General features: G+C 37.3%; 1 protein-coding gene across 1 annotated transcript in view; it reads left to right on the top strand.

Moving 5' to 3' along the window:
- LOC142098493 (endoplasmic reticulum aminopeptidase 1-like) overlaps positions 1–4648 on the top strand; it is a 32793-nt gene extending 28145 nt beyond the window's left edge. Inside the window, exons 17-19 of the mRNA XM_075181337.1 lie at positions 1582–1722; positions 1816–1897; positions 4110–4648. Of these exons, the coding sequence (XP_075037438.1) occupies positions 1582–1722; positions 1816–1897; positions 4110–4256 (370 nt within the window). The 3' untranslated portion in view covers positions 4257–4648. The remainder of the gene's footprint in view (positions 1–1581; positions 1723–1815; positions 1898–4109) is intronic.
- The last annotated feature ends 14058 nt before the right edge of the window (positions 4649–18706 follow it).

Raw genomic sequence — 18706 nt, 5'->3', positions numbered from 1 at the left:
TTGATCTGGTGTCTTTGCCTGAGTAGTTGAACAGCCGGATGTTGTACATTATGATCACCTAAAGGTGTGGCCTTAATGGTCACTGGTGAAAAAAAACCTTAGTTGAAGTGCTAATTGCCAGCAGTAGCACTGCTCTCCCTGTGCTTGGAAAGGGCTGTAATGCCTAGATTCACTGTAGATCCACTTTGCACAAGTGTACATATACTCATTTGTGCAGTTAGCTTAAGCTGAGTACACACTACAGGTTTTTCATCCAATAATCGCCTCAACCAACCGACATACGACCGGTCATTCGAAAGTCGGGTTAGTGTGTGTAGTGACACGATGGTCGAAAGTCTTCCCAAATGGTCGATTGTCGTCTCACTTAGTTGCTCGTACCGTTCAATATTTTCGCTCCAATCACCTTTCTATTGTGTAGTGTGTATAAATCTATGATCAATCCACAATAATCCTCCGATACTTCCTCAAGCTGGGGATCTGTAGGGGGTGTGTGTATGAAAATTTCAGATGTCTGTACCTTTACCATGTGCTGTGTTGTCTGCACATAACTGACTTGTTAATTAGATGATTGTAATGGAATAGCAATAGCATTAGTCTATTGCATTGATGTGTCTAGCATATGGCAGCCAGTTTAATAAAGTGTAGTGTTATACCAACCTTTACATCTCTATTGGCAACCTATTCATATTTACCCTTTCTAAACTTATACCTGTATAAACGAATAAACTTATATACTTTATAAACTGTTTCTGCTGTGGACCAATCAGCGATGATGCCTGACAGAATGGAGCATTGTGGGTGAAGACTATTCGTGCATAATAACCTTGTGTAAGGAGAATTTTAGTTGAATTTTGTTGTCTTCTGTTTTTTATGCGTTTTGGGGTGTTAACTATAGTGAAAGCTCTTGCCCCTTTATGCTAATGTCCTTGGTATTTAATTACATGACCCACAAATGTCACTTTAGTGTGTGCGAAATTTAAATCATTGTTCACGACAACATGGCTGTAAAAGTTGCTACCGGGGCGGTCGCTCTTCCATCTATTCTCTAAAACAAGTCTAGTGTGCATGCAGTCTATAGACCGAGGGATCAGACCATCGATCAGATGTTAAAGTGATCGGCATAAAAAGTTGGTGGAAAGTTAGGCAGTGTGTACCCAGCTTCAGGGCTGTGACATCACAGGGAGAGTCTCTGCATGAGAGGTACTGACCAACATGTGACTTCTTTTCTATTATGTACAATATCAAATAAAACCGTAAGTGTTCCCTGTCAATTTACTTTTTATTGTATGTTTTATTAAATGCTTCCTAATAAGTTATTGTCCAAATCGGCATTAAATTTTGTTTTTTCAGGTATAGATTTATTTTTCAAATGAGTGTCTTTAACCCTAATTCTGGTTGAAATGGCTGGTAGATTATTTATTTATATATATATATATATATATATATATATATATATATATATTTCTACTTGCTATTTGTGGATATATATTATATTACAGGTTCATATAATTGCGTGATTTTGTATATTTGTTTTGTGATCTGTCTATCATTTATATACAAATTATTTTTTTATTTTTTTAGGCTAATGGAAGAGAGTTTGAAAGGAGATCTCATAAAAACGCAAGAACTTGCACATATTGTTGTCTCTGTGAGCAGGAACCCAGTTGGTCATATGTTGGCCTGGGAATTCCTAAAGAATAACTGGGATCAACTTGTTCAAAAGTATGCCACTTATACTAGTAATACACCTTTATTCTGTAAATCTAAGGCTTCCAATACTCTTGCTCACATAATTAAATTATTGATATGTTTTAGGTTTGACCTAGGATCACGTACACTTGGTTATATGGTTGTCGGAGTTACTAAGCTATTTTCTACGAGGGAATGGCTAGAAGAGGTACCAAAATATTTTATGTTTCACAAATGTTTTCTTTTTCACCAAAGTAAATCTCACTGCATCATCAGCCAATAGCAGTATGATCAGAATACATGTACAGTGTACATTTTAAGTGATTTTTGACTAGGGTCAGAGCACTTTTCTGGTATTAATCTTCATCTCATGGTCTTCCTGATGCCCCCAGTTTTAGAGTGGGTGGGTATAGTACATCCTGTAGCCAATCTCAAAATTTGAATGGTCACTGTAGTAGATGAGTGTGCTGATCTTGTGGGAGGCAGTGAACAGTCACAGATGTGCTTATGTTACTGAAGGCAGGGCTGCATGTGATAGGGTCAGTGTCACAATGCTGGGAGGGGTAAGAGACAAACAGGAGTCCACAGACTTAGAATTAGATAGTGGAAGGAACAGGGTCCTCCTATAGCACAGAGTAATTATGAGCGGCTCCTGTGAAACTTATGCGGGAAAATTTGGTGCTAAATGCAGCTGTATATGAAATAAAGTGTACATGTCCAACTTGATTTAATTTGATTCATAAGTATTTTTGGTTTCAGTATTTATGAGATCAACATTATATCAGACAAGGATTTGCGTAAAAACACGTTTTATTCAGATAAAAAGGAGAATAATGCATACCAAAGAAATGGGATAATGCACTTCATACTGTGAAATATAAATATATTAGGAGCCCAAGCTAAGTTCTGTTACCATATAAAAGACAGATGAATTTGTTGCACTAGTATAAATCTTGGACTGTTCACACTTCAAGTTTTTCATTTATTTTATCACGTCTTTATTTGTATTAAACAATTTTTATATATTCTTTTATATTAGGTGAAGGTGCAACCAACCAGTTTGTGACAATATCAACAGGCCAAAACAAATTGTATTATCTCATGTCATATAGGACATGAGACAATACAATTGGGACTGTTCCTATGCACCAAGCTATCCAGTATTATGTTTTTCTTCCCTTTGTTCTGTTGATACTATATAAGACACAAGGCCACAGCCTTTTTTATTTCAAAATAGTTGTCGTAGGAATCCTTACATTATTAGTTTTTGACAAAAATATTAAAACAGTTTACAAAGTACTGTACTAGTGTGAGTCTCACTTGAGGTTTGAGTGAATGGAGTATGTTGATTTTGGAATAGGGGTATCATTACACTAGTTTCTGTGATACCCTTTTTAAGCATGGCACAATATCCCTTCTACTCCTAGGTTACAATGTTGCTGTAACCTTATTTTATTCTATACTTTAATCTATACTATCATTTGCTTCAGACCTAAAGAAGGAAGTGGGTAAATCATCTTGGAAGATATGTGAATGCTCAAGGCATCATGTACAGGCAGGGCCATCTTCATCATCATCATTTATCTATATAGCGCCAACATATTCCGTAGCGCTTTACAATTGGGGACAGACATAATAAACTAATAAACAAACTGGGTAAAACAGACAAAAAGGTGAGAAGGCCCTGCTCACAAGCTTACAATCTTTTCCATTGGGCACGATGGGCAGCTGCCCAGGGGCCCCACGGGCAAGGGGGCCCCATAGGCACGGCTCTTAATGAGAATAAATAATCCTGCAAAAGAAAAAAACCTGCAAAAAAAAACTACAATGGTCACTGAGCAAGTACATCTATCTATCTCTATCTCTATATATCTATATCTGTATCTGTATACATCTATATGCACTGCTTTGCCCAGGGGCCCATAATGTTGTTAAGATGGCCCTGTGTAGGGAGTTGAAAAGGCAACTTTCAGACATGTTAAAAACATATTGCTAAGTTTCATCTGTGAACCACCATTTTGGTTTGAATGTGTTTCATTTTCAGAGGCACATGTAGTTATTCATATGTCCACATCGTAAGCTTGCATGAAGGACCCTCTTACCATTGGTGCAGGGGGTGCAGCTGCTATGGGGCCCACAGCCTAACTCTGCTGGCTGCCTGGCACATGATCTGAACCTAAATATCCTGACACTGTGCAACTCTGAGCATTACATGGATTTGATTGGCAAGTTGTCCTGTCCCCACCCATTACATGGCTGTAACACATTGACATGCAGAAGATGAAGAATGTTTTTCCTCACATATATTAAACAACAAAGGACAGAATTTGGCTTTGCACTAAATATATTCTTAAACCTCTTTGTTTGTCTGTTTCACTTGCGGTTTTACAAGTATGACCTCACTTTTTTGTTTTTTTCAGGTGACAGAATTTTTTGATTTGTTGAAGGAAAATGGATCTCAACTTCGGTCTGTTCAACAAGCAAAAGAAACTATAGAAGAAAATATTAAATGGATGGATAAGAACTTTGATATTGTTAAAACTTGGTTGGAGAATAACAGTGTATAAATATGTGTGAACCTATGTAAAATGAATGATATCATGAACAGAGCTGAAATTGGCATTAAAATCAATCAGAAAATTTACAGGCACACCATAAAGTTTAGCTGACAGCTGTTGACTTGTGAATGTAGCAATGGCTCTCATAGGCCCCATGTGAACTGGCCGCATGGCTTGATAGATACCATTTGACCAACTTGTTTGAGTGGTTAAATAATAACAAAAGAAGAATATATCAACTATTTAATTGGGGATAGAATGTACTGTGTTGTGCAGGCTAATGTCCTCAATATTTGCCTGTTTTCATGTTTGAATTGGTAACAACTTAAAATTAGAAGTGACAAATTTGTGTGGAATTGTTGTCTGGGGACATCCCATTTATTAAATGGATTGGTTTTTCAGTACTGTGTGAAGTGCTTTCTTTGGGTGCCATTACATTTCTAGGAGATGCTCCATAGATATAGTTCCTGTGCAATCTAAAAATATAAATGAATTTGTTTTGTTCACAAAATCCAGAACTGGCTTTTTAGTAAGGGAATTTCTGTTTGTAACGAGCTTATTAAAAAAAAGTTTGATTTTAATTGAAAATATCTGAAAGCTACACTCAGCAGGGCTCACCTGTGGATATAGGATCCACATGTCAGGAAGAGGTGAAGACTCTTTACTGAAGCCTGGGAAGAGGCCTCCTATGCGAGGACACATACAGTTGTCTGATAACTTGGATACTTTTTATTCTTGCCTAAAAACAGTCCAGGCAAGAATGTGCAATGTTGATTCCACTATTCTACCACACATTAATCATACCTGTAAGACACCATAAATGTGTGACATGTATGCAATTGGCCACAACACTTATTAATACAGGCTGAGTAAAGTAGTTAAATACCTAACATTGTCTGATTTTTCCTGAACTTAAATTGAACTTACCCATATTAATGAAGTGCCCAGATATGTGGAGGCCAACGAGGTCACACAGTCATCTGCAAGATAGCTTGACTCAAGGGGTCAGCCAGATTGAGAACACTGTAAACTTGAAAACTTGGCTGTGTGGGTGCTGAGAATAATTAGCAAAAGAAATACAGTTGCACAGAGACTCAATAGGTTCACCACATACAAATATACATGTCAAGGCTTCCAAGTAAATTGCTTTTCAAAGTTTAAGATTTTGTAGCAAGTATATATAAATACTTGTAGAACGGCTAAAGCTTGGTGCTGTGTTCAGCTGATTGTATTATAAGCCTCTTCTTCTTGGTATGTGGGCTGTAGAAGATTTGTGACCAGTGGTGCACTGCTGGTCTCACGGTGTTTGCTGAGGTGGAAGGTGTTTTGTGGGAGAGGACATGGTTTGGGCCTGTATATTAGTCACAGTGGAAGGAACGGTGTGCTCTTTTAGATTCTCTGGAATTCAGGAACAGAGTCACTTCCAGCATAGGGGGGCACCACTCTCTGCTGCACACTTAGTTGAGGTCTGGCTACACTGCTAGGAAGGAGCAATATGTATGTCCTGAGCAGCCTGCAGAGTGGTCCGAGGTACACCAGGTAAGTCAGGCTTAGCAAGGGGAGATTCCTGTGGTGGAAGGCTAGCTGAGCAGGTTTACTCCCTGTATCAGGACTCAGGCAGGCAATGAGTGTAGAGAGAAGCCCAGAGGAGGCCTTAAACTGCTGAGTAGGAGCACAGAAGCCCACTCTTGTTATGAGAGTTGCTGCAAGACAACTACGGTGATGTAGTAAACACTCAGTACAGATCTGTCGAGGATTTGCTTGTGGGTTTGGATCTGATGCTAGGTCTTATAGGTAGGGATGGAGGTTAGGCTTTGTAGTGTTATAGGTGGAGCTGTTACTGAGCACATCCACCAGTAGGTAGCAATACCACACTCCCAATTAAGAACAGTCTTAAAAGAAATAAACAATTTAATTTATGTGTGAGGCTTCTGTGAGTAGTTTTTGGAGAAAAGTTGGAATCTCTCAGTTCAGAGTTATCTGGAGCAAAGTCAGTATCGTTGCCACATAACAGGCTCAAGAGAAGCTCATATTCTGGATGCCTTCTCAGAGAGACCAAACAGTACAGGCCCGGACAAAGCTACATAATAATCCATGCAGGAACCTCAAGGCAGGGATTTCGGCTGCAGGGAAGCAATGAGTCCCAGGGATTTTCCAAATTTTTTACCCAATGGGTTCACCCTTCCGGGGACCCAATGGTGGGGGTGGGATCTCTAGGTTTTCATAAGAATTAATCTTAACAACCACAGTTGCATGGGTCTTGACAACAGTTTCTATAGGGCATGCATTGGTATTCATGAACTATCAACCACACAACAAGAATCAAAGATCCCAACCTCTAAGGACTTCCCAAGAAAGATTGGCTATCCAATAGATTGTAAGCTTGCGATCAGGGCCTTCTCACCTCTTTGCCTGTTTTACCCAGTTTGTTTATTAGTTTACTATGTTTGTCCCCAATTGTAAAACGCTATGGAATATGTTGGCGCTATATAAATAAATAATGATGATGATGATGTTAGACAGCCTGAGGATATTATTAAACTGTCACGGGCACTAGGAGGCTTTACCCAGTATCACCCGCTGATGGTCTTATCAGAGCAGTAGAGTTGGTATATGATACTCTGATGGCAGGGTGATAATGGAACTGGAAACAGCAGATGGTTAGAGAATGCTCAGAAAGTCTATGACTAGCAGCACTGGTAAACAATGGGTAACTGAACACGAGGATCAGGATGGACAAGGCACGTGAGGGTAGTCAGTGGTCTGCGCACGGCAAGTTGTACCACTGCTATAGTGAGAAGAATGTCCAGGAGTAATAAGGAGGTGGAAGTCAGCGGTCTGCGTATAGCAAGTTGTACCGCTGTCTGTAGTGAAGGAATGGAATCCAGGTGAAGGTCACGGGGAAGTCAGTGGTCTGCGAGTAGCAAGTTGTACCACTGCTTATGTGAGAGGATATATGCAACTGGTGACACAGGGAAACAGGAATCAGTGGTCTGCCTCTAGCAAGTTGTACCACTGAATATATATGTGAGGAAGGACACGAGGAGATAAATGCTATGCAGAGTCTACACGGGTACACTGAACTTGATCCCACGTTGAACTGCACACAATGATAATAATGAATGAACAGTACTGCACAGATAAACAAAGTCACTCAAATAGTCCAGCAAAAGGAAACACAGTCAATAATAGCAATAGTCTCAGAGGATGGAAACTCCGGAGGAGGACAACTCAGTCCAGATGGATATGCAATACACCAGCACAGTCAATGAGAAGTATGCATACCGTGGTTCAGATGAGCAGGCTGTTAGGGATAGCTGCAGGGATACCTGAGCAGCCGGGAACAGACGAGATGCGAAGTCCTTGCAGAATGGAAGCGGCAGGTAGGTGCAGCGCACTGTAGGTAGGACAGCAAAGATGACAAATACTCAGGAAGCAGTAGTATATTAAATAGAACAGCAGGAGACCACGGAAGAGTTGAAGCGATGTAGCAAAGCTGGAAGCCGAGGAGCGTAGACTCGAAGCAACAGGCGAGTTGACACAAATGGACACACTGTAGAAGCAGTAGGCAGCGGGTCAGCTGACGGCAGGTAGAATGCAGACTGGAGCGCTGAGACGAGCAGACTCTGTAGACACGCTGAAGTAGCGAACAGGAATCAGCTGGAACAGTAGCGATGTAACTCAGGAGAGTTTGCAGTAATCTGTAGCTGTAGATACACGGAGGCAGCGGATAGGAATCAGCTGCTGGAGTCACGAAGAAACACAGGAGAGTTTGCAGTAATCTGTAGCTGTAGATACACGGAGGCAGCGGATAGGAATCAGCTGCTGGAGTCACGAAGAAACACAGGAGAGTTTGCAGTAATCTGTAGCTGTAGATACACGGAGGCAGCGGATAGGAATCAGCTGCTGAAGTCACTAGGAAACACAGGAATAGAAGTGGTCTGGAAACCACAAACGGCAAACAGGAATCAGCATTAGCTGAACACACGAGGAGGCACTGGAACACCTTCAGAGACTCATGAGGAATGAGACTCCATGAGACTCCATGAGACGCCAAGATCAGGCAACGTGGTATTGACCACAGGTGCTTAATATAGGGAGTGTTGCCTGATCAGCCAATTAAGTTAAAGGAACAGAACTGAAGGTTAAAAGGGACTGCACATGCGCAGTACCTCATAATAATGGACGGACACGGTTCCTAGCTGCCTTAGAAGTAGCACTCACAGTCCGGTGAGTGACATAAACCAGGAAGTGATTGTCACAGTTACTGTTCATCAAACTGTTAAGTTAATTTCCAGAATAAATAAATATTGTCCAGTCCAATTGAAGATTTTGCAGTAAAAAGAGATTTTACTTAATTTTTAGATCTTACATAGTTACCAGCCTGCAGACCAGGATTCTTAGCAGAGTGCCTGCTCTAAATTGACTGCAGGTCAATTTAAAAACTTTTACAAGTGGGTGTGTTTACAAAATGATGTCATCACATAGGTCAATGGCTTACAATGAATCACGGATCTATTTTCTCAGAAGAGATATTTGTACAAGATATAGTTCCTAGCCTTTTCACAGTATTATACCAGCAATTCCTTAATATAATAATATGTATTATAACAATAATATTTAATAATATTGCAAATCAGGTTGCTGACACTAAATGTTTTTATTATTGTATATACAACTTCAACAGTCCACTCTCTTGTAGTACCCAAAACTACAATAATTTTAAAAAGTGTATTAATAATACTGTATATACTCGAGTATAAGTTGACCCGAATATAAGTCGAGGCACCTAATTTTACCACATAAAACTGGGAAAACTTATTGACTCGAGTATAAGCCTAGGGTGGAAAACAGCGTTAATTTAAAAACCTAAATAAAAATGATAGGTTCAATCTATGAAATCATTTTTAGCTAAACCATAAATAACAGTACATGACAGGGAACATTCATAAATGATTATAAAATCATTGGGTACAACCTAACCTAAATAAATCAAAGATAATGTAAGCAATACCCTAGGGTGCTCTTTTGTGATGTAAATTGATGGGTTTGTAAAAAAATGAAAAGTACAGTTTTGACAGGTGGAATCCCTGTATATATGAGAGAGAGTTGTAAAATGAAGTACAGTTTTCACAGGTGTCATTTTTGCTTTTACTGAAATTTCATTTTAATTTACATCTGTATTGGAACTTATTTTTATATATGTGTAACCCCAAAGGAAAGGTGTTTTAGGTCAATAAAAAGCTTAATTTACCCATATAGGTTTCCGATTACCATAGCCAGTTAAACCTTTTAAAGATTGAAATGAGCACAAATTACTCCATGTGTGCGTCCAAAATTAATCTGGCAATTTCAATTAACATTTGATTGAGATAATTTAGTTTTTGATCAGGACTGTTGAAAATGACAGCTATGATTATGAAGTCATCATCACAGTGGAGTCTGTGTACTCTGCGTTTGTGTAGGTGTCCTCAGCTTTTCTCCCACAGTCAATTAATTTGCTGTTGACAAAAATGGACCTCACTGTGTGTTTTTGTAATAAAGAACTTCGACTATAAGGGGTAGGGATATAAATGTATGAACATTTTCTCTAAAGTGCTACATAACATGGTGGCTTTAGTGTTTGTTCATTATCTAATATAAGCTAATTTGATTTACCTTGAAGCAAAGTAGATAGTTTTGAAGTGTAACCTTATTTTGAAAATTTACAGTGTGCTGTAAATTAAAAAAAAAAAAGAGAGAGAGAGATTATTTTTTTTTACTTACCCCGCAGTGGAACGCATATGCGTTCCAACAACAGTAAGTTTGGCATTTGGAACGCAAGTTTGCGTTCCAAATGCCGAACTTCCTGTTGTTGGAACGCATATGCAGAAGTTAACAGCTGAGGGACCGGACACCAGGTAAGTTCACCCGTGTATAAGCCGAGTAGCCTTTTTCAGCATACAAAAATGTGCTGAAAAACTCGGCTTATACACGAGTATATACGGTAATAATAAAAAATTCTACCTTTGATTTGATCATGTAGTGCTTAACTCAATTTGTCCTAACCTAAGTATGACCCTTCCACTGTACCAGATGTTTTTACTAGTGTGTATTTTGACCATTGAATATTCTATCAATTTTCATTTACCATCCTGACAATAAAGAACCATAAAAAGGAAGAAGTTGTTCGCGTGTGCTTCTGCAGTAGCGGGCTCTTTGCCACAAGTGGTGTCAGGATGGTAAATGTTTTGACACCGTATACTTTCACAGCAATTATGGAGACCCTAAACGCTAGCGATACATGGACCAGCTCTCTCTCAGGACCAGCCAGCTTTCCCAGCGTTGGTCTCCGTGAACAAATGGCACAAACAAGCTTTTATACATGATACTCCTCCCCCAGCCTTAGCTTGATGGACAGGTGACACACCCACCTTCTCTTTAAGAGAAAACGCCCATCACTGGCTCTGTTTCAACTAACAGACACACCCTGTCTGTTTGCTGAGAGGAAGCAGCTTTTAAATCATGTAAGTTAACCAACTTTAAACTACACATAAGGCTTTACTTGGTTTAACCTAAATCTAGGTGCATAACTGCGCCAATGTCTTACTCTGCTTGTATGTTTTCTTTGCATATTGTCAGATAAATGCCTCCCTTTGTTACAATATATATACCACCAGACTATAAAAATCTACTGTACTATACACATACGTTTTCACAAATCCCACACCCTACATAAATGACGAGAAATTCTAAAAGACAGTAATCTGTGTGTGCAATATCACAAGTGACAAAGGTGCAATCAGATATCTACTCAATCATTTTTAATGCAAATATGGATTGTCCAGAATGTGTCCGTGCGCATTTTGTGGACTCAAAGATATACATATAATACAATTTTGAAATTAGTTGTGGTAATACAGATACATTCTTACAATTCACGGTAATCTTTGACTATAGGAGAAGAGACAAAGGGCTAGATTTACTAAGCTGCGGGTTTGAAAAAGTGGGGATGTTGCCTATAGCAACCAATCAGATTCTAGCTATCATTTTGTAGAAGGTACTAAATAAATGAAAGCTAGAATCTGATTGGTTGCTATAGGCAACATCCCCACTTTTTCAAACCCGCAGCTTAGTAAATCTAGCCCAAAATGTCTTTCAACTCATCCCACTATGCAGAGATCGAACAAAAACGTCTGCCTTATTTTGCTTCTGACACCAGGCTAACCTCTGGATAGTGAAACACAGATTTGAACAACTCCTAATTAGGCTATATCTTATCCCTGTCAAAAACGTCAAAGAGAATATTTTCTGTCATTGTTGTGACATCATGATGTAAATCTTTGGCAAAGTAAAATGGAGTCTTGTCATTCGTCCAAAAATCGCAGATTTTAGCATCTTCGTATCACAACTTTTCAACCCCCCCCCCTTTTCCTCCTAATATCTATTGGGGAGGATAAAAACAAACAACCAAACAAGGATTTCTGCTGCTGACCTGTGAAAACAAATTTATGTATAATAGAGAGAAAATATGAGAATTCATAATACACGTTATTCCATTACACATTACACCAATATCATTTTCCAAGGATATGCATACTATATATATGGATTTTTCAATTAGAACATTTGATAATGACCGTTCCCCTACAATCTGTTTTATAAACAGTTTAACATTAAGCATTTTCCAATAACTCATAAATAATCCTTATGCACTAAACGCTGGTGCAACTATATTTTGTTTTAAATTTCATCATGTTGCCATATTTCTAAACATTAATTTTTCTCTAGGTTACAACTCACATGAGTTGATTCTATATATTAGCATTTACAATTTTTTTTGTAATATTCACTATTGTAATTACTGTTAATACCTCTTTACTTGTAGCCATGCTTTGTGTACTTAACCCAGATGTGCCAACTTCCTGATGGTCAACCATAGTTTTGGGGCTGAGCCGTGCACTGCTCCTCCCCTCTGCTCTGGTCGGCCACTTTGGCTGTGGAACACAAAGGTATTGGCGGATGCATACTGCCAAAAATTTAAACACGCAATTATGTTCAAGTCACAATTTAATTTTTTTGTGAACTTAAAATACAAATTTGATCTATATAAGTTTTTTTTATTTTGTTTAAACTTTCCAGCTTGCGCTCACTTCATTTCGCTGCGCTACCTTTCACTTTGCATGCTATCCTGCTACATGCCCCTTTGAAGTTGCCACAGATTTAAACAGTCATCATTTTTAGTTCTCACTTTTGTTGATTTAATCAACCGTACCTTATCTCTAACATTATTCAACATCTCTGAATTAGAACTCCCTACTGTTGGGAAAGGCCTAGCACAATCTTTGGTCATCTTGACCCACTTGTCGCAATATGCCATTGCATATGCACCATATTTCTTACACATGAGAAATCTTGCTGAACCAATAGGCCCTTCCTTAGGCAGTACACTGGCCATCTCTAGCGTATGCTTAGCACCCATGTTGAACAGTACCTTCTATGCGGAACACAGATACACCGCAATGCTCTGTTCCTTCCAGCAAACAATACCCTTTTATGTGGAACACAGATATACCGCAATACTCTGTTCCTTCCAGCAAACAATTTCAACCCTGTTGCTACAATCACCGCTAGAGATCTCTAATGCCCGGTGGACGTATTTCCACTAGCCGCGTCCACTCGCTTTTTCTCGCACCAGGCGAGGACCCCTAACACAGAAATATCACTGTGGGCCCCAAGGGCTATCAGCTCCTCAATACCCTGGCTCAACCACAAAATCTGCTGAGTTTATTATAACTGGTAGCACCAAGTTGATACAATCAACCAATATAATTCCTCCAAGCTGCTCTTCCAATTCGCACTGACGGTTGTCGTCCGGTTAGATCGCACCGCCTACTGATACTAATTAGCAGTAAACTTTGCGATCTATTGGCGCTTTTGCGAAAATCCCTTTTGTCTTCGCATTCGGTATACCTGCCCTGTATACCGTCCTTCAGTTGGGCAACCTGACTCGTCAGACAGCAACTGAGCACAATCCACAATAAAACAGTGTATCTACGTTACAAAATCACACACTATACACCTTTTCAGCGCAGAAAATCAAAAGTTCCCAACAATAGTAATAACGTTTCAGAGGCTTTCACAAGTGATTATACTATGCATGTATAATAGCTATCAAAACGATTGTTTAAATATGTGGCAATACAGGAACACAATATGTGTTTGCTAAGCAAACAAACCAATGCTGTATATAACAGTCGCATTAGGACTACTTATACCAACATTACCGCTGTCCCTTTAGCACCAGCACCTCTGATAGACTCTCAAAGCAGGAATTCGGTTTATCAACACAAGATTTAATAACAGTATAGAACGATATTTTCTTACCTCATCCACACTCTGTGGATAAATCGAATTCCCCAGGTCCCCACAGTAGGGGGGTTTAAATATTAAATAAATTTCACTCAACCATATAGATCAAACCCCAGTTGAGCTGTTAGAGTGCCCCTATTGACCACCTAAGGTTATTACAATATGATTAATTTTAACTATAAACCAAAGGTTCTGTCATTATCAAACATTTATAATTATTTAATATTTTCATAAGCAGGTTAATTCTAAAACATATCCGGAACTTACTCAAGGGAAAGGAGAGAGAACAGAAGAAAACAAATAAAAATCAACATAATTTTGACATTTCCTGTGATTTCCAACTGATATGCACCATCTTACTATACCTGTTTTTTTTACAAACTACCAAATTTCATAAAATAGCAAAATATATATATCTATTCAATTAGTCTTTTCCTTTTACTCATTAACACACTTACCCATATGCTTTGTTCAGGTAATAGTTCTATCAATATATCTTTAAAATCACACTAGTATACTGCCTTCATACATCTCATATATTCATATGTATCAGGCATATCACAAATTCTGTATCTCTGCACAATTTGTTATTTCTTAAATCTATGTGCTTAAACCTTAAAATTAACTAGATCAACAAAAATGATTTCTGAAAAAAATTATAAATATCCACTAATACATATCCACTTATTTCTAGCAAATGTATTTATATCAGTGGTTATTTAAATTTGACTAAAATATAAATTCTATTGATAAAGAAAGATGTCCAATTCAGTATACAGTATACTTTTATCAATTAATTTCCTAGTAATATCCAAGCAAAGCATTTTTTTTTTTAAAGTAATAGTCCTTAAATCCCTTAGGTGTACCTAATTGTAGTGAGAGAAAAAAAACATTAATAAAATATAATCAGTATTTTATAACAATTTGAACTATATGTTTCAAACTAGATTAAATTACTTGTTTTTAAAAAAAAAAAAAATTTAAGACCTTGTGGCCTGTAAAAAGAAATTAACATTTCACATTGAATCCCACCCTGTTTGGCTCTCCTGGGAACAAAGAACCAATAGGTTAATGTTAATTAAGTTAGCAAAGAAAAACAAAAGATACCTTGTAACTTAATCTATATGCACAGCCTTTTGTAAGCATCCACAAACATATGTTAAATACTTAGGTGTGGAAGGAAATGTTCCCATGAGAAAATGGACTTCATTAACATTGAAATAGACAGTAGACTAAAATCTTAATAATAAAATAAGTTTTAAGTAAAACAATTTAAAATCTTGGAAAATGCTTTTATCAGATATGTTAGTAAAAACTTGTTAATTTAAGACTAAACAAGACTTCATAATATTATTCTCTTACTGTATGTCTATATCTATTATTTCACACTTGCATACATGTGACTATTTGTTCATTCCTTGGATATAATCTACCAAAAACTTTATATAATTGTTCATTAATATTTTAGTATCTTTCTAAATTTATTTATATTTATAGTCACTAGTATGCTTGCAAAATCATAGTTATACAACTTACAACACAATTCCATTAAGATATATTCTAATTACTTAAAGTGTATTTTAATAAACTAATTCACAACTGGAATCCTTGACCTATGTACCAACAAAAGAAGTTATACCAAAGTATTTCTAATCAATTGTTGATCAGATACAGTATTCAAGCTATCTGTTCATTCATAAACATTCCATTGTGAGTTTCTGAAACCCCGCTCAGGAATAGTCTGGCCCTATTCAATGGTCTGCAGTATCTGTTTATACAGTAAACATATCCTTTTATGAAGAACAATGCTTTTGAATACTAGGAACAAAGATATGCAGATTACTAATTTAAGATTCCAACTGCCAGTTTAAAATTTTAAATGAACAATACAAGTTTTAAACTGCCAATTTGCATTGTACTGACCCTGCACAGACAACATAATTCTCTTTCTAAGTTACAAAAAAACAACTTTTTCTATTTATTTTTTTTACTTTCTATTTTTTTTAAACACAGGTCTGCAAAGTTCTCCTGTAAGCCTGCTAACTATGAGTTCATTTTTAGACTTCTTTGAAACTAAACACAAAAAAAACCGTTTTCAATTACTTAGTTTCTTTATCTATTACAAATCTCCTAATTAACTACAATTTAGAATTTTTCCATGCTGTCACAACTCTACCTCTCATTTCTATAAAATACTTTACAATATATATATATATATATATATATATCTTTATCAAACATGTCAACAAAAGGAAACATTTTTCATAAACTATACAATATATTATTGCATGAACACCATGCTTGACTTTAAAATGGCCGATCCATGTGGTATTTTACACAGCAGCCATTTTAAGATTCCCATTTTAAGCAGTAGACTATTGGTATGATGCAACAATATACATTTAACACATTACTTTCAAATTTACAGAGGCCTGAAAATATACATTAAATCAAATAGTACAGTTTTCTCAATTGGCATGCTTAAATAAGATAACTATTTTTCTATATTTATATAACCAACTTAATATTAGATTTTCGACAGCATGAGAAAATTCATATAAAACTACATTTAAACTTACATTTTTACAGCAAAATCTACAATTGAAATAGTTATTTCAGGACAAAAGTTTACCTTCAGTGTCCCAGAATTCATTTTAGCAACTTTTAACTAATGGACAAGCCTTCAGCTCTTCAACAAATAAAATAATCTCTTACCATTTTTTTATTCCACTCTCTTGTTGATATGCTAAGGTTTGTCCATAGCAGAAAGATTGAAAAATCCGATCAGAGCCCCCATCTTGTTAAGTTAATTTTCAGAATAAATAAACATTGTCCAGTCCAATTGAAGATTTTGCAATAAAAAGAGATTTTACTTCATTTTTAGATCTTACATAGTTACCAGCCTGCAGACCAGGATTCTTAGCAGAGTGCCTGCTCTAAATTGACTGCAGGTCAATTTAAAAACTTTTACAAGTGGGTGTGTTTACAAAAAGATGTTAACACATAGGTCAATGGCTTACAATGAATCACGGATCTATTTTCTCAGAAGAGATATTTGCACAAGATATAGTTCCTAGCCTTTTCACAGTATTATACCAGCAATTCCTCAATATAATAATATGTATTATAACAATAATATATAATACTATTATAAATCAGGATGCTGACACTAAATGTTATTATTATTATATATACAACTTCAACAAAACATACATAGGTTTCTATTCCTGGATTTTTAGTGTAGAAAAACGTGGCAGGGGATATGAAACCAGTACAAGTATAAAAGAGCCAAAAAGATGGAATCCCTCCAGTCTATCCTGAATGCAGTAGAAGTGAGGTGATTTTATAATATCAATCAACCTCAAAGATGCATACGATATACCAATGAGACCATCACTTCACACATTTCTCAGGTTCCAGATCTTCAATTCAATTTCCAAGTCAGATGCCTTCTATTCATATTTTCAACAACTCCAAGGGCATTCTGGTTGTAGTAATCTCAAGCTGAAGACAAGAAGGAATTCTGTGGGCTGGACAATATTTTTATAGTAATAGCATCCAAAGAAGAGGCAGCCCAAGCTGTGGCACAGGTCATACAAGTTCTGGAATTGAATGGTTGGATCAACAAGGAAAAGTCACAAACATCTCAGAGGCTAAAATGTGTAGGGATCTGTTTAGACACATTGCAAGGAAAAGTGTTTCTTCCCCTAGAATAAATTCAGAACTTGATTCAAGATGTTTTAACTCTGTGAACAAGTCTCTGGGCCACTGAATAGTTGTGCTTAAGAGTGCCAGGGTTCATGGCCATAGCCATATTAACCATCCCCTGTGTAAGGTTACATAGGAACACTTGCAATACTGCTTTCTTGCAGTTTGGAACTGATATTCCTCAAGATATTCCTCAAGATAAGCAAGGCAAAGAACAACACACTGACTGTAGGGATATATTTTGCGAATAATGATTGGGTTATCACAACTACAGATGTCTGTCTGGATTGGAGTACCTACTGTGATCATAGGACAGCCCAAGGATTTTGGCATTAAAACACAGCCTCTTATCAAATGTCAGAAAAATGCGGGTAGTACTCAAAGCATGTCTCCAATCAGAAGCCTTGTCCGAATTAATTCAGACAGTCAGGCAGTAGTAGTATACATGAACCACTTATACAGTACAAAGAGCTAACAGTAATGAGGGCTGAAGATGTCCTAGAGTATATCTAGATAAAGGTCTTGCAGTGAACAAACTGAGGGCCTGATTCATCTTAGAAGGCACTGTGGACACAATATGCAATCTTTAAAATTGGACGTAAATTGCACACACGTACTACTGTATTCAAGTACAAGCAGATCTCAAAAAACATTTCCAATTGAATATGGGTACACTCTGGCTATACGTTACTTGCTGTACAGAGGCAGGCAGAACACACTGCACGATTGCATAATGCATATGTTCTATCAGAACGCATGGAAAAACTATTAAATACATTGACAACTCAATACTGCCTTTTCCCTTTTCTCTTTTCCTTCTTCTATTATACATACATTTATTTGAATGTGTTATTATGGCATTTTGTATTAATGTGGTGGTTTTGTTACCCACTAATCTGTTCTAGTGAATCTCTGTTGAAACTGCCTTAAAAACTTCAATAAATATAAATATTATAAAAAAATGCAATTTTGCCATTTCTCTTACTTGCAAACACATGTTCTGGCATGCATGCGTGTCAGTCATCACTATCAGTTGACACTTACACCTGCCCTGCAGCTGGCTTAAGTGATACGGCTAAAAATACACAGAGCTAAGAGGTGCCCAGGGCTTGAATCAGACAAAAGTGTGTGCGCTTGACCTCTGCATGCCCTTACGGTACATTGACTTTGTTCGTCTGTCCTTTCCCACCCCATTACATCCTTCAAATCACAGGGAGTCGGAAGTATAATTTGACTTTAGACTTGAATTGGATGCAATTGCGTTATTTGGTGTAAAGTCAGTTTCTGAGCATGCGCAGAGCAATTTCACACAAGATGCGGCGTGCAACGGGACTTATGTCCGAAGATGAATCAGGCCCCGAAAGTACAGATTTCTGCCTGAGGCGCTATACTACACAAGC

The sequence above is a fragment of the Mixophyes fleayi genome, chromosome 1, assembly GCF_038048845.1.
Source record: "Mixophyes fleayi isolate aMixFle1 chromosome 1, aMixFle1.hap1, whole genome shotgun sequence".
Lineage (NCBI taxonomy): Eukaryota > Metazoa > Chordata > Amphibia > Anura > Limnodynastidae > Mixophyes > Mixophyes fleayi.
Note: the sequence above shows the minus strand (reverse complement) of the source record. Positions and strands in the feature narration are given on the sequence as shown.